Source organism: Arabidopsis lyrata, assembly GCF_000004255.2.
Source record: "Arabidopsis lyrata subsp. lyrata unplaced genomic scaffold ARALYscaffold_1, whole genome shotgun sequence".
NCBI lineage: Eukaryota > Viridiplantae > Streptophyta > Magnoliopsida > Brassicales > Brassicaceae > Arabidopsis > Arabidopsis lyrata.
Genome location: NW_003302555.1, coordinates 22,100,322 through 22,115,491, shown reverse-complemented (window position 1 = coordinate 22,115,491; position 15,170 = coordinate 22,100,322). Strand labels below are relative to the sequence as shown.

General features: G+C 33.1%; 1 protein-coding gene across 1 annotated transcript; it reads left to right on the top strand.

Annotated features, from left to right (window-relative positions):
• Positions 1-8,786: 8,786 nt before the first annotated feature.
• On the top strand, positions 8,787-9,608 carry LOC110224431. Its single transcript, XM_021010491.1, has 4 exons — positions 8,787-8,917; positions 9,001-9,207; positions 9,278-9,367; positions 9,453-9,608. Exons 2-4 carry the CDS (start codon positions 9,013-9,015, stop codon positions 9,606-9,608), a joined length of 441 nt encoding a protein of 146 aa, XP_020866150.1. The 5' UTR covers positions 8,787-8,917; positions 9,001-9,012.
• The last annotated feature ends 5,562 nt before the right edge of the window (positions 9,609-15,170 follow it).

Here is a 15,170-nt window from a genome sequence, read left to right as displayed (position 1 = left end):
TTTCCTCTTCTAGTTGTAGGTTATGGAAGATCATTGTGTTTCTCTGTAATTTCACTCTCGTCTTTTTCTGGTGTTTTGTAACCTTTCCGAAACTTTGAATATCAATATTAATTCCATTGAAAAAAAAAAAAGGAGATTGCTTGCAAAGTTGACAAAAAAAAAAGAGAGAAATGTTTACAAATAAACAAGTAGGAAACTGTTTATTTAAATAACTAAATTTAAACGTTTTAGAAAAACCAAAAAAATAATATTATGTAATAGCATTTTACATAACTAGGTGACTGCCCGCGCATAATCATGTGAGATGAGGGAATAATGATGTATGAATGGTAAAATCATGTGAGATGAGGGAATAATGATGTATGAATGGTAAAATCATGTGAGATGAGGGATTGTTTAGGTAGTATTTGTTAGTGTAAAAAAAAAATGGTAAAATGTTTAGGGTTTAATTTAATAAAATATGGTAAATGATGAAATTTAAAAAATTCAATAATATTATAAATGCTAAGAAAATAATAATAAATCATCTTTTAAACCTATTCACCAAGATGACTTATGGAAAAGTTCATCACTCCATGGCATTCTCCTTGCGTGTGATGATAGGTACTTGGTCGTTTTCAGGATTCCTGACATCCGATTTAGAACACCATAAACAGTGAATGTTCAGTCGCCAACTCTAGAGTTTTGATTGTAAATGGGAAAAAAAAAAAAAATACTTACCAACAAAGCATCTAGTCGGTAATACTGAGATCCGGATTCAACATAATCCTCGTACATCCGGTAACGTTGGTACATCTCCACCTATGTTCCTGTGATAGCTCTAATTTCACAAACTTGATAATACATATCACTGTGTTACGTGAACGACGCTTCCATAAGACATAGAACTCGACTGCAAGGTCACCCGTCAAACGACACTCTAGATGGATACACCTAATTTTAAGATTTGAAGAAGTCATAAGACTTTATATTCTGGTTTAAATCTTAAAAAAAATAGTGACTTACTCAGTATCACGTAAACCAAAGCACAGCTCAAAATATCCTCCTTGAGAATGTTCCACGGAAGGAACAAAAACCAACTCTCTCACGTTGAGAATTTTGCCAATAACATCTATGAAACACACACATGAATAATACAGTCAGAACATGAATCGCAAATAAACTCCAAAAGCACAAATAAATTCATAAATTAGGCTTACCAACGCAAATATTCGGGTTAACAATACCACTAAATATACTCACAAACTCAGTTAGATTGAAATAGGTTCTACTGGAGCACATATTAATACTTTGCACTAAAGTGTCCGAACGAAACACAATCTTGAATCTATTCGGTACTGGTCTCAAGATGCTGTTAACCCGGGATACATCAAAAATTTTAATGCTCACCCACTCGTCGATTATCAATCTTGAAAAATAATTATCAATTAATTCATCACGAACAATGGCTTAAATTTGGGTGAACTGCAAATGAAATGTTAAAGAAAAAAACAATTCAATTTAATATCGAAAACATGTATAGAAGGTAAGTTATTAAAATACTAACATGCTCGTCACCCAAAATCATATTGAGCTCTCTACCCGAGCCACGCGAAACAGACCAACAATTCAAATCTTCACCGAAACAGACCACTCACCCATGTTAGGGTTAAGAGACGCAATATGAAAATAACCACCATCACATGAATCAGAGGTAAAAGGTATCATTGTAGAACCCATATCAAAATATTACTCGGCTAAACAATCCAATGAGGTATAAACGCGCGATACGTATATGTAGACCTAACGATTATTTGGAAAGAACATAACAATGGAAAATATATATTAAAAACTAAATCAGAAGATTAACAAAAACGAATATTGATTAAACGATATAGAATTTATCCATAAGATTAATAAATTAAGTTTAGAAAAAAAAAACTAAATCTCAACAGTTAAACTGAAATATATACTAACGAAATTTAAGGATAAAAATATATCACTCTATTATCAACACCATAGTAATAATATATACAAATGGTGTAAGTTATCGTGCATAAACGGTAAAATCATGAGAGATAAAAGAATATTATAAATGGTAAGAAAATAAGATGCCAATCATAAAAAAAAAAAAAACAAAAATTTCAAGACAATAAAAAAACAACGAACGTCATCATTTTATAGCATTCTCTTTGCATGTGACGATAGGTACTTTGTCGTTTTCAGGATTCCTGACACCCGGTTTATAATATCAGAATCAGTTAACGTTCCGTCGAAAATTTTAGAGTTTTGATTGTGGACGACAAAAAAAATAAAAAAGTAATTACCAACAAAGCATCTCATTGGTAATACTGAGATCCGGATTCAACATAATTATCAAAAACTCATCAATCAACAAATGATTTCTACATTTATCAAAATCTCTTTCATTAGACTCCAGAAAATCGTTATTTTACTCATGTTTTTTTGTTATCTTTGTTATAGCCAAACTCATCTTCAGTAAATGATTTATACGCTTATCAAGAACTCTTTCATCAGACTTCAGAAAACCATCAATTTTTTTCTAATTATAGTTATAGCCAAAATCATAAATCAGAAAGTGATTATTACGTTTAATAACAATTCTTTCATATGGCTCCAAAAAACCGTCAATTTTGCTCATTTTTTTGTTATCATGGTTATAGCCAAACACATAAATCAACAAATAATTTCTACATTTATCAAGAACTCTTTCATTAGGTTATAGAAAAGTATCTATTTTGTTCTTTTTTATTGTTACAATTGTTATAGCCAGAAGAAAACCGTCAATTTTTTTTTTTGTTATCATGGCTATTGCCACAAACTCATCAATTAGCAAATGATTTCTCTGCGAATCAATAACTTTAACATCAGGCTACAAAAAATCTTCAATTTTGATCATTTTTCGTTATAAAAGTCATACTAAAACTTTTTAATCAGCAAATTATTTTTACGTTTACCAAAAGCTCTTTCATTAGACTGCAGAAACCCGTCAATTTTTTCTTTTTTTTTGTTATCATGGTAATAGCCAAACTCATCATCTGCAAAAGATTTATACGTTTATCAAAAGCTTTTTCATGAACCTGCAGAAAACTATCACTTTTGCTCATTTTTTATTTATCATTGTTGCAACCAAACCCATCAATCAACAAATGATATCTAGGTTTATCAAGATGTCATTCATCGGACTACAGAAAGTTGTCGATTTGTCTCTCTTGTTTTTTTATTATGGTTATAGCCAAAATCATCAATGAACAAATCATTTTTCTATTTACCAAGAGCTCTTTCATTACGTTACAAAAAACGTCAATTTCGCTCCTTTTTTTTTTTGTTATCATGGTTATAGCCAAAGTCATCAATCAGCAAATTAATTTTACATTTATTGAAAGCTCTTTCATCAGGACGTAAAAAATCGTTATTTTTCTCCTGATTTTTGGTTATCATTGTTATATCCAAACTCATCAATCGGCAAATAATTTCTACATTTATCAATAGCTCTTTCATCTGGCCGTAGAAAACTGTCTATTTTGCTCTCTTTTATTGTTATCATTGTTATAACCAAACTCATCAATCAGCAAATAATTTATACGTTTACCAAAACCTCTTACATTAGACAGTAGAAAACCGTCAGTTTTGCTTATATTTTTTTTATGGCTATAGCAAAACCATCAACCAGCAAATTTCTAAGTTAATCAATAGCTCTTTCGTTAGGCTGCATAAAACTTTCATGCTTTTTTTTTTAATCATGGATATAGCCAAAATCATCATCAATAAATGATTTCTACGTTTATCAAGAGTTTTTTCATGAGCTCGCATAAAACTGTCAAATTTGCTCATTTTTTTGTTATCATTTTTATAGCCAAACTCATCAATCAACATATGATTTGTACGTTAATCAAGATATCATTAATCGGACTTCAAAAGGCCGGTTAATTTTATCTCTCTTGTTTGTAATCATGGTTATAGCTAAACTCATTAATGAGCAAATAATTTTTACGTTTATCAAGACCTCTTTCATTACGTTACAAAAACCGTCACTTTGTTCCTTTTTTTTTATTATCATGGTTAGCCAAACTCATCAATCAGCAAAAAATTTCTACATTTATTAAGATCTCTTTGATCGGATTGCAGAAACCATCAATTATGCCCATTTTTCTGTTATAATGGTTATAACAAAGCTCTTTAATCTGCAAACGATTTCTACGTTTACCAAGAGCTATTTCATTAGACTACAGAAAACTGTCTATTTTTTTTTTGTTATCATGGTAATTGCCAAACTCATCATCTGCAAAAGATTTATACATTTATCAAAAGCTTTTTCATGAACCTGGAGAAAACTGTCACTTTTGCTCATTTTTTTCTTTATCATTGTTCTAACCAAACTCATCAATCAACAAATGATATCTACGTTTATCAAGATCTCTTCCATCGACTATAGAAAGTCGTCAATTTTGTCTCTCTTGTTTTTTTTTTTAATTATGGTTATAGCCAAACTCATCAATGAACAAATAATTATTACGTTTACCAAGAGCTCTTTCATTACGTTGAAAAAACGTCTATATTGCTATCTTTTTTTTGTTATCATGGTTATAGCAAAAGTCATCAATCAGCAAATTATTTCTACATTTATTGAAAGCTCTTTCATCAGGACATAAAAAATCGTTATTTTTCTCCTGTTTTTTTGGTTATCAATGTTATAGCTAAACTCATCAATCAACAAACAATTTCTACGTTTATCAAGAGCTTTTTCATGAAGCTGAAGAAAACCGTCAATTTTGCTCATCTTGTTATTTTTAATCATGATTATAGTCAAACACATATATCGGAAAATAATTTTTATGCTTATCAACATTTCTTCATGAGGCTGAAAGAAACCGTCAATTTTATTCTCTTATTTAGTTATCATTATTATAGTCAGACTCATCAATCGGCAAATGATTTCTAAATTTATCAATAACTCTTTCATAAGGCTGTAGAAAACTGTCTATTTTGCTCTCTTTTATTGTAATCATTGTTATAACCAAACTCATCAATCAAGAAATAATTTATACGTTTACCAAAACCTCTTACATTAGACAGTAGAAAACCGTCAATTTTGCTCCAATTTTTTTTTTATGGCTATAGCCAAACCATCAACCAGCAAACTTCTAAGTTAATCAATAGCTCTTTTGTTAGGCTGCAGAAAACTTTTGAGTTTGCTAATTTACCGTTATAATGGTTACTGTAAAACTCTTCAATCAGCCAATAATTTTTACGTTTATCGAAAGCTCTTTCATCAGACTGTCAAATATCGTCAACTTTGCTCTTTTTTTGTTAAAATGGTTATAGCTAAACTCTTCAATCATCAAATAATTTTTACGATTATCAAAGATCTCTTTCATCAGACTGCGAAAAGCCGTTAATTTTGCTTTTTTTTTTAATCATGGATATAGCCAAAATCATCATCAATAAATGATTTCTACGTTTATCAAGAGTTTTTTCATGAGCTCGCATAAAACTGTCAATTTTGCTCATTTTTTTTGTTATCATTTTTATAGCCAAACTCATCAATCAACATATGATTTGTACGTTAATCAAGATATCATTAATCGGACTTCAGAAGGCCGGTTAACTTTATCTCTATTGTTTGTAATCATGGTTATAGCTAAACTCATTAATGAGCAAATAATTTTTACGTTTATGAAGACCTCTTTCATTACGTTACAAAAAACCGTCACTTTGTTCCTTTTTTTTTATTATCATGGTTAGCCAAACTCATCAATCAGCAAAAAATTTCTACATTTATTAAGATCTCTTTGATCGGATTGCAGAAACCATCAATTATGCCCATTTTTCCGTTATAATGGTTATAACAAAGCTCTTTAATCTGCAAACGATTTCTACGTTTATCAAGAGCTCTTTCATTAGACCACAGAAAACTGTCTATTTTTTTTTTTGTTATCATGGTAATAGCCAAACTCATCATCTGCAAAAGATTTATATATTTATCAAAGCTTTTTCATGAACCTGGAGAAAACTGTCACTTTTGCTCATTTTTTTCTTTTTCATTGTTGTAACCAAACTCATCAATCAACAAATGATATCTAAGTTTATCGAGATCTCTTTCATCGACTACAGAAAGTCGTCAATTTTGTCTCTCTTGTTTTTTTTATTATGGTTATAGCCAAACTCATCAATGAACAAATAATTATTACGTTTACCAAGAGCTCTTTCATTACGTTGAAAAATACGTCTATTTTGCTATCTTTTTTTTTTTGTTATCATGGTTATAGCAAAAGTCATCAATCAGCAAATTATTTCTACATTTATTGAAAGCTCTTTCATCAGGACATAAAAAATCGTTATTTTTCTCCTCTTTTTTTGGTTATCAATGTTATAGCTAAACTCATCAATCAACAAACAATTTCTACGTTTATCAAGAGCTTTTTCATGAAGCTGAAGAAAACCGTCAATTTTGCTCATCTTGTTCTTTTTAATCATGATTATAGCCAAACACATATATCGGAAAATAATTTTTATGCTTATCAACATTTCTTCATGAGGCTGAAAGAAACCGTCAATTTTGTTCTCTTATTTTGTTATCATTGTTATAGTCAAACTCATCAATCGGCAAATGATTTCTAAATTTATCAATAACTCTTTCATAAGGCTGTAGAAAACTGTCTATTTTGCTCTCTTTTATTGTTATCATTGTTATAACCAAACTCATCAATCAGCAAATAATTTATACGTTTACCCAAACCTCTTACATTAGACAGTAGAAAACCGTCAATTTTGCTCCATTTTTTTTTATGGCTATAGTCAAACCATCAACCAGAAAACTTCTAAGTTAATCAATAGCTCTTTTGTTAGGCTGCAGAAAAATTTTGAGTTTGCTAATTTACCGTTATAATGGTTATTGTAAAACTCTTCAATCAGCCAATAATTTTTACGTTTATCGAGAGCTCTTTCATCAGACTGTCAAATAGCTTCAACTTTGCTCTTTTTTTGTTAAAATGGTTATAGCTAAACTCTTCAATCATCAAATGATTTTTACGATTATCAAAGATCTCTTTCATCAGACTGCGAAAAGCCGTTAATTTTGTTTTTTTTTTAATCATGGATATAGCCAAAATCATCATCAATAAATGATTTCTACGTTTATCAAGAGTTTTTTCATGAGCTCGCATAAAACTGTCAATTTTGCTCATTTTTTTTGTTATCATTTTATAGCCAAACTCATAAATCAACATATGATTTGTACGTTAATCAAGATATCATTAATCGGACTTCAGAAGGCCGGTTAATTTTATCTCTCTTGTTTGTAATCATGGTTATAGCTAAACTCATTAATGAGCAAATAATTTTTACGTTTATCAAGACCTCTTTCATTACGTTACAAAAAACCGTCACTTTGTTCCTTTTTTTTTTATTATCATGGTTAGCCAAACTCATCAATCAGCAAAAATTCACTACAGGAAATGTGGGTATTGATAGCACTAAAAGATAGCGTTTTTTATGTCTCTGCTATGTTTTACTTAATAGATAGCGTTTTCTGAATTGTAAACGCTATAAATGATTGAAGCGGGATATATGCAATTCACGCGGCCAATTTTCGGGTTACTAAAGTCTCTTTCCCGCTATTGAAAATGTTAAGAGGGAAAATTGTGAAATTTTGTCTAAGGCAAAATAAAAGAAAACTTTTTCATTTTTTCCCTAAAGCAAAAAAAAAATCTAACTTCTTCTCTCGACTTCACTCGACTTCTCTAACAGAGAACAAAAAAAATCTTCAACTCATCTCCCTCTCGATCTAAGTCGGTTTCTATCGATCTCGAACAGGTATGTTCTCATTCGATCTGAGCCGTTTAATTTCTTTGTTCTCTGGAAAACCAATTTGATTTGGGGTTGTGTGAAATCGATTTTGAATTCCAAATTCAAAATCGATTTTGATTTTGGGTTTTCATTCTTACACTTAGTTAACATGCATGTCGAAGTCTGGCACATATATTGTTTCAATTGTGAAATCGATTTTGATTTTGGGTTTTAATTCGAAGTTTGGGTTTTGATTATGATTTTTGGTTTCGATTTTATGTTGATTGAAACTGTTCTTCACCAGTTTCAGAAAATGGCAAAGACAAGAGGAGGAGGTCAAGTTTGTGCTCGTCGTAGTAGGCGTAATCAAGGCTTGGAGGTAGAAGATGTTGCTCCTGCAACAACACTAAAGGTTAATAAGAAGGTGAATAAGAAGAAAACAACAAATAAAGTGGCTCGGAGAAGAAGTAGTACTAGAGCCAAGAAAGTGGCTGCTGTAGATGATGAGGTAGAAGATGTTACACCGAAAGTGGCTGCTGTAGATGATGAGGTAGAAGATGTAACACCAGAAGCTGTGGAAGAAGAAAAGGGTAATGACAAAGATATAACACCGGAGGCTGATCAGACTGAGAAAGCAATGTGTGAAGATGAGAATGAAGGAGAAGGATGTTTGACTGGACAGGGCCAGGAGGAGGATGAAGAAGAAGTTGCCAATATAGAAGAAGAAGCTTGTTTGACTGGACAGGACCAGCAGGAGTATCATCAAGAAGAATCTGCCACTATGGAAGTAGCTGCGAATAATGAAGAAGTTGCCAATATGGAAGAAGATGGTGTTGGCAATGGTCAAGATAAAGCGATTCCTACCAACACTGATGAAGGAAGTCAGGTACCAGAAGAAAGAGTGAAAGTAAGAAGAAAAAGAGGACCAACAAAGATGCGTAAAGTGGCTGAAAATCCTAATGAAAGGGTTTCAATTTCTTTCACTGACTTTAGTGATCATGTTGGAACTGGTTCAGTAAGATTATCATCTTTTCTTGGTGTCCTCGTGAGTCAATTCATTCCGGTTACAATTTCTGATTGGAGAGAAGTTGATGCAGCGACTAAAGAAACATTGTGGGAACAAATTCAGGTATATATTTATATATATGCAACTAATTTTTTGTTTAACAGATATGAAACATGTTTGACCTTTGCTTGTTGTACTTGATGCAGGGGAGGTTTGACATGGAAGAAGAATGGAAAAAAGCTGTTATTATGAAGCAAATGTGTAATATCTTTAGGGGTATGAAGTCAAGGCTAGTGACAAAAGTACGTGCTGCTGAGACAGCTGCTGATATACTAGCTTTAAAACCCAGCAACATCCCATCCATTCAAGTGTGGAACTCTTGGGTTAAGAGCAAGACTAGCAAAGCTTTTACGGTTAGTATGAAGTTTATATGTTTATATGTCATGTCTTATAGATTTAATCACACTCATATTTATAATGTAGGAAGTAAGTAACAAGATGAGGAAGTTGAGACATGATCAGATTCCTCAAACCTCCAGCCGCAAAGGATTGGTTCGTTTAGCTGATGATATGGTAATAATAGTTGTCAATATCTATATATATTGTATATCTTGTTAGCATAAAATGGTACTGAGATATGTATATGTACTTTATATAGAAAAAAAAGAGTTCAAACCCAAGTAAGGTGACTAGGACTAAGGTATGGTTAGCGGGACACACTCATGCTGATGGTAGACCTGTGAAGCCTCAATTTGCTGAGACTATTGTAAGAATTCTGGAACTTGTTATATTCACCCTTGATCTGTATCGCTGATTTGATCTGAGCCGTTCATGTTCTTAGCCAATAAGCAGTAACTACCGAGATTGCAAGCTTATTGAACCTAGACCGTTGATTCGTTTCACTAATTTTGATCCCAGCCGTTCATTTTTTATACTTTCAGACAATTCCAACAGAACTCGATTTAGGGTTTATTATTTCAGAACACAAATTTTCAGAGAACTCGATTTCCCCAACTCGATTTTACCAAAAGTTCATCATTTCAGAACGGATTCATCTCCATCGTGACCAAATGGATAAGACGTGGATCTCGCTGCCAAGGTATACACTTAATTCTATCGAGCTTACTTATATTATCTGATTGAAAGAAATCTGAATTCTTTTCCAATTGACAATGTAGGAATACTATCGAGTACTCAGAAGGAGCAACGAATTTCGCCAATTCATCTACAAGAAGATTGGGAAATCTATCTGAAATGCTATGCCCATGTAGAGATTGCCGCAATTTATGCCATCAGTCTATAGAGGAAATTGTTGAGCATCTAGTGCTTAGGGGTATGGATAAGAAGTATAAGACTTCTTGTTGGAATTTTCATGGTGAAAAAAGAGCAGATACAGAAGACAATGCTCCTCAACATGAAACAGAGGCATTTGACTTGTTTAAGACAGCATTTTCTATGGGTGATGATGATGATGATGAAGCATTAGAGGCAAACGACGATGAAGCAGTAGAGGAAACTGAGTTTAGGAAAAAGTTAAGAGAAGCTGAAACTCCATTGTACTCTGATTGTATCAAATACACAAAGGTTTCAGCAATTATGGGACTTTACAGATTCAAGGTTAAGAGTGGTGTGTCGGAGAACTACTTTGATCAGCTGTTGGGTTTAATTCAGGACATGCTACCTGAAGACAATATACTTCCGAAGAGTTTAGCTGCAATCAAGAAATTCCTGAAGATATTTGGTTTCGGATATGAAAATATTCATGCTTGCAAGAACGATTGCATACTATATAGGAAGGAGTTTGAGAAGTTAGATAGCTGTCCAAGATGCAAAGTTTCAAGATGGGAAAAGGATAAGCATAGTAATGAGATAAAGGTTGGGATTCCAGCAAAGGTCCTTAGATATTTTCCAATCAAGGACAGATTTAAGAGGATGTTTAGATCAAAAAAGATGGCTGAAGATTTGAGGTGGCACTATACGAATGGCACTGAAGATGGTACAATGCGACACCCCGTTGATTCTATCCAGTGGGCACAAGTGAATGATAAATGGCCAGACTTTGCTGCTGAACCAAGGAATCTTCGACTTGGAATTTCTTCAGATGGGATGAACCCTTTCTCCATGCAAAACACCAATCACAGCACATGGCCAGTGATGTTGGTGAACTATAACACGCCTCCAACTATGTGTATGAAGGCTGAGAATATAATGTTGACTTTGTTGATCCCTGGTCCAACAGCTCCTGGTAATAACATAGATGTTTACTTGGCACCACTGATAGACGATTTAAAAGATTTGTGGGCTGAGGGTATTGAAGTGTATGCCTCATTTGCAAAGGAGAATTTCACACTTAGAGCCATGCTGCTTTGGAGTATCAGTGACTATCCAGCCTTAGGAACATTGTCTGGATGTAAAGTGAAAGGGAAACAAGCTTGCAATGTATGTGGAAAGCATACACCTTCCAGATGGCTTAAGTTTAGCCGTAAGTTTGTCTATATGGGGAATAGAAAGAGACTACCGCCTGGCCATCGTTACAGATATAAAAAAGCTTGGTTTGACAACACTGTTGAGGAAGGGACTGCCAATAGGATACAAACTGGCTCTGAAATATATGAGACACTACAAGCTTTTAGGAATGATTTTGGAAAACCTCTAGATAAGGAAACTAAAAGAAAAAGAACTGAGTTGGATCAAGATGAGGTGGTTGAAGAAGAAGAGTGTGAAGAATCAAATGATATATGGCGGTGGAAGAAGAGATCAATATTCTTTGAACTATCTTACTGGAAGGTAATGTAAACTATTTGAACTATATTCTCTTATTATTGGATCTGAATAAGCCTAACAGTTTCTTATTTAATGTGTTAGGATTTGCTTGTTCGTCACAATATTGATGTTATGCACGTAGAAAAGAACGTCTCAGATGCTATATTGTCTATCTTGATGCAAAGTGCTAAGTCAAAAGATGGTTTGAAAGCAAGAAAAGACTTAGAAGATATTGGAATCAGAAATCACTTGCACACAGAGGTCCGGGGAAAGAAAACATACTTACCTCCAGCAGCCTATTGGTTATCCAAGAAAGAGAAGACAATTTTCTGCCAAAGATTATCTAAGTTTAGAGGTCCTGATGGTTATTGTGGTAATATTGCAAATAGTGTTTCAGTTACCCCTCCAAATATAGGTAGTTTAAAGTCGCATGATCATCATGTCCTAGTACAGAACTTGTTACCAGCTGCATTAAGAGGGTTGTTACATAAGGGTCCTAGGATTGCCATAAATAGATTATGCAGTTACTTCAACAGGTTGTGTCAGCGCATCATCGACCCGGAGAAACTTATGACAATGGAGACAGAGTTTGTGGAAACAATGTGTCAACTGGAGCGCTTCTTCCCTCCATCCCTTTTTGATATCATGTTCCACCTTCCAATACATCTATCAAAAGAAGCACGTTTGGGAGGACCAGTACACTTTCGCTGGATGTATCCATTTGAAAGGTTTGATATATGTACTCATTTGATTCAATATATGTATTTACTGCAATGATATTGGACTAATATTCATTTCATGACTGAGTTATAGGTACATGAAAACACTTAAGGCTTTTGTTAAGAATCATGCAAGGCCAGAAGCATGTATGGCTGAGGGGTATTTAGCTGGAGAATGCGTTGCATTTTGTTTAGAGTTCCTTAAAGATTCAGTACCAGTTCAAGAAACAGTTAATCGCAATGAAGATATTGAGGCTGATAGAAGCGTGGTTGAAGGTCGACCTCTGCAGAAGGGTATAGAAGTTACCCTATCAGATAAAGATAGAGACAATGCACATCGCTATGTGCTAATGAACATGGCATCTTTGGATCCTTATGTAGAGTAAGAGGTTACCCTTTATGTCTCATCTACTAATTATGATTATAATTTCATTCTCAAGACTGTTGTTTAATGTAAAATCAGGATGCATTTGGAAGAATTACAAGCTAATGATGCTCGATGTGCTAAAAGTGAAACTTTGTTATGGAAAAACCATACTGAGCAGTTTGCACAATGGCTTAAAAAAAAGGTTTACAGCTGCAACTTGTCTTCTTGATTATTTGTTATACAGCTTGTTAAATTGACTGGTTAGCTTGATGTCTGGTTTTCTTGGCACAGAATTGTTAGCTTCATGATCATGTTTTGCTTAATGACTGGTTAGCTTAGCTTGTAGCTTGATGTCTGGTTTTCTTGGCACAGAATTGTTAGCTTCATGATCATGTTTTGCTTAATGACTGGTTAGCTTAGCTTGTAGCTTGATGTCTGGTTTTCTTGGCACAGAATTGTTAGCTTCATGATCACGTTTTGCTTAATGACTGGTTAGCTTAGCTTGTAGCTTGATGTCTGGTTTTCTTGGCACAGATCACTTGTTAGCTTCCTGATCATGTTTTGCTGTTGCCAGATTATTCAGACTCAAGAAATAGTCATTCTAAGGAGATAAGGTGGTTGGCATTTGGACCAGGAACTATTGCTTTAGCACATAAAGGATTTATCGTTAATGGGCAATGGTTTCATACAGATGCGGTTAAGCGAAAGACACAAAACAGTGGCATAACTTATGAAGCATTTATCATGTGTAGATCAAGTGCTCGAGATATGAGACAAGTCGCTAATGTGCTTACATATTATGGAGTGATAAAGGAGATTTTACTTATGGACTATGACATGTTCAAAGTGCCGCTGTTTAGATGCAATTGGGCCAACACAGGGAATGGTGTGAAGGAGGAAGATGGTTTCACTCTTGTTAACCTTCATATGAACCAAACAGCCTATTTGAAAAATCCATTCATTCTACCTTCTCAAGCAAAACAGGTTTTCTATTCTAGGGAAGATGATAATTCAAATTGGTATGTTGTTATGAGAGCACCACCTAGAGGCTATCATGAATTGGAAACAGAAAAGGATTTAGGTGGTGCACCTTTGCCTGTACAAGAAGTCGATGATTTGGATGATGAAGCTTTTGATGATGATAGTGTTTATGTTAGGGATGATTGTGAAAGCTTGTTAGTGGTAGATTGATAGGTATGTTTGTGGTTTTTGTAAACAATGAAAATTGAAATGGGTTATTAAACATTTTAATGGTATTTTTGTTTTTACAAATATTCGAAATTAATTTTTTTTACAAATATTATATTTAAATTAAAATATAATTCGTAATTATTTATTATTTTGAATAATTTTAAAACAAACTAATAACACAAAACAGATGCTATCTTTGCTATAGGTAAAATCTAATTAACGAGTTTTAATAACATCTTTATCACGCTATTATAAACATTAACAATTGCACAAAAGACAACGCTATCATTGTATACTTAACTATTGCACAACTAAAAACCGCTATCAAAAGTGTCCGACTTTCTATAACGGGCGATGTCAGAGCGCTTAAGGAAACGCTATGGTAGATGAATAATTGCGTTTTTCGGCCGCTATTAATACCCACATTTCCTGTAGTGATTTCTATATTTATTAAGATCTCTTTGATCGGATTGCAGAAACCATCAATTATGCCCATTTTTCCGTTATAATGGTTATAACAAAGCTCTTTAATTTGCAAACGATTTCTACGTTTATCAAGAGCTCTTTCATTAGACTACAGAAAACTGTCTATTTTTTTTTTTGTTAACATGGTAATAGCCAAACTCATCATCTGCAAAAGATTTATATATTTATCAAAGCTTTTTCATGAACCTGGAGAAAACTGTCACTTTTGCTCATTTTTTTCTTTATCATTGTTGTAACCAATCTCATCAATCAACAAATGATATCTACGTTTATCAAGATCTCTTTCATCGACTACAGAAAGTCGTCAATTTTGTCTCTCTTGTTTTTTTTATTATGGTTATAGCGAAACTCATCAATGAACAAATAATTATTACGTTTACCAAGAGCTCTTTCATTACGTTGCAAAAACGTCAATTTCGCTATTTTTTTTGTTATCATAGTTATAGTCAAACTCATCAATTAGCAAATTATTTCTACATTTATCGAAAGCTCTTTCATCAGGACGCAGAAATTCGTTATTTTCTCCTGTTTAATTGCTTATCATTGTGATAGCCAAACTCATCAATCAACAAACAATTTCTACGTTTATCAAGAGCTTTTTCATGAAGCTGAAGAAAACCGTCAATTTTGCTCATCTTGTTATTTTTAATCATGATTATACCCAAACACATATATCGGAAAATAATTTTTATGCTTATCAACATTTCTTCATGAGGCTGAAAGAAACCGTCAATTTTGTTCTCTTATTTAGTTATCATTGTTATAGTCAGACTCATCAATCGGCAAATGATTTCTAAATTTATCAATAACTCTTTCATAAGGCTGTAGAAAACTGTCTATTTTGCTCTCT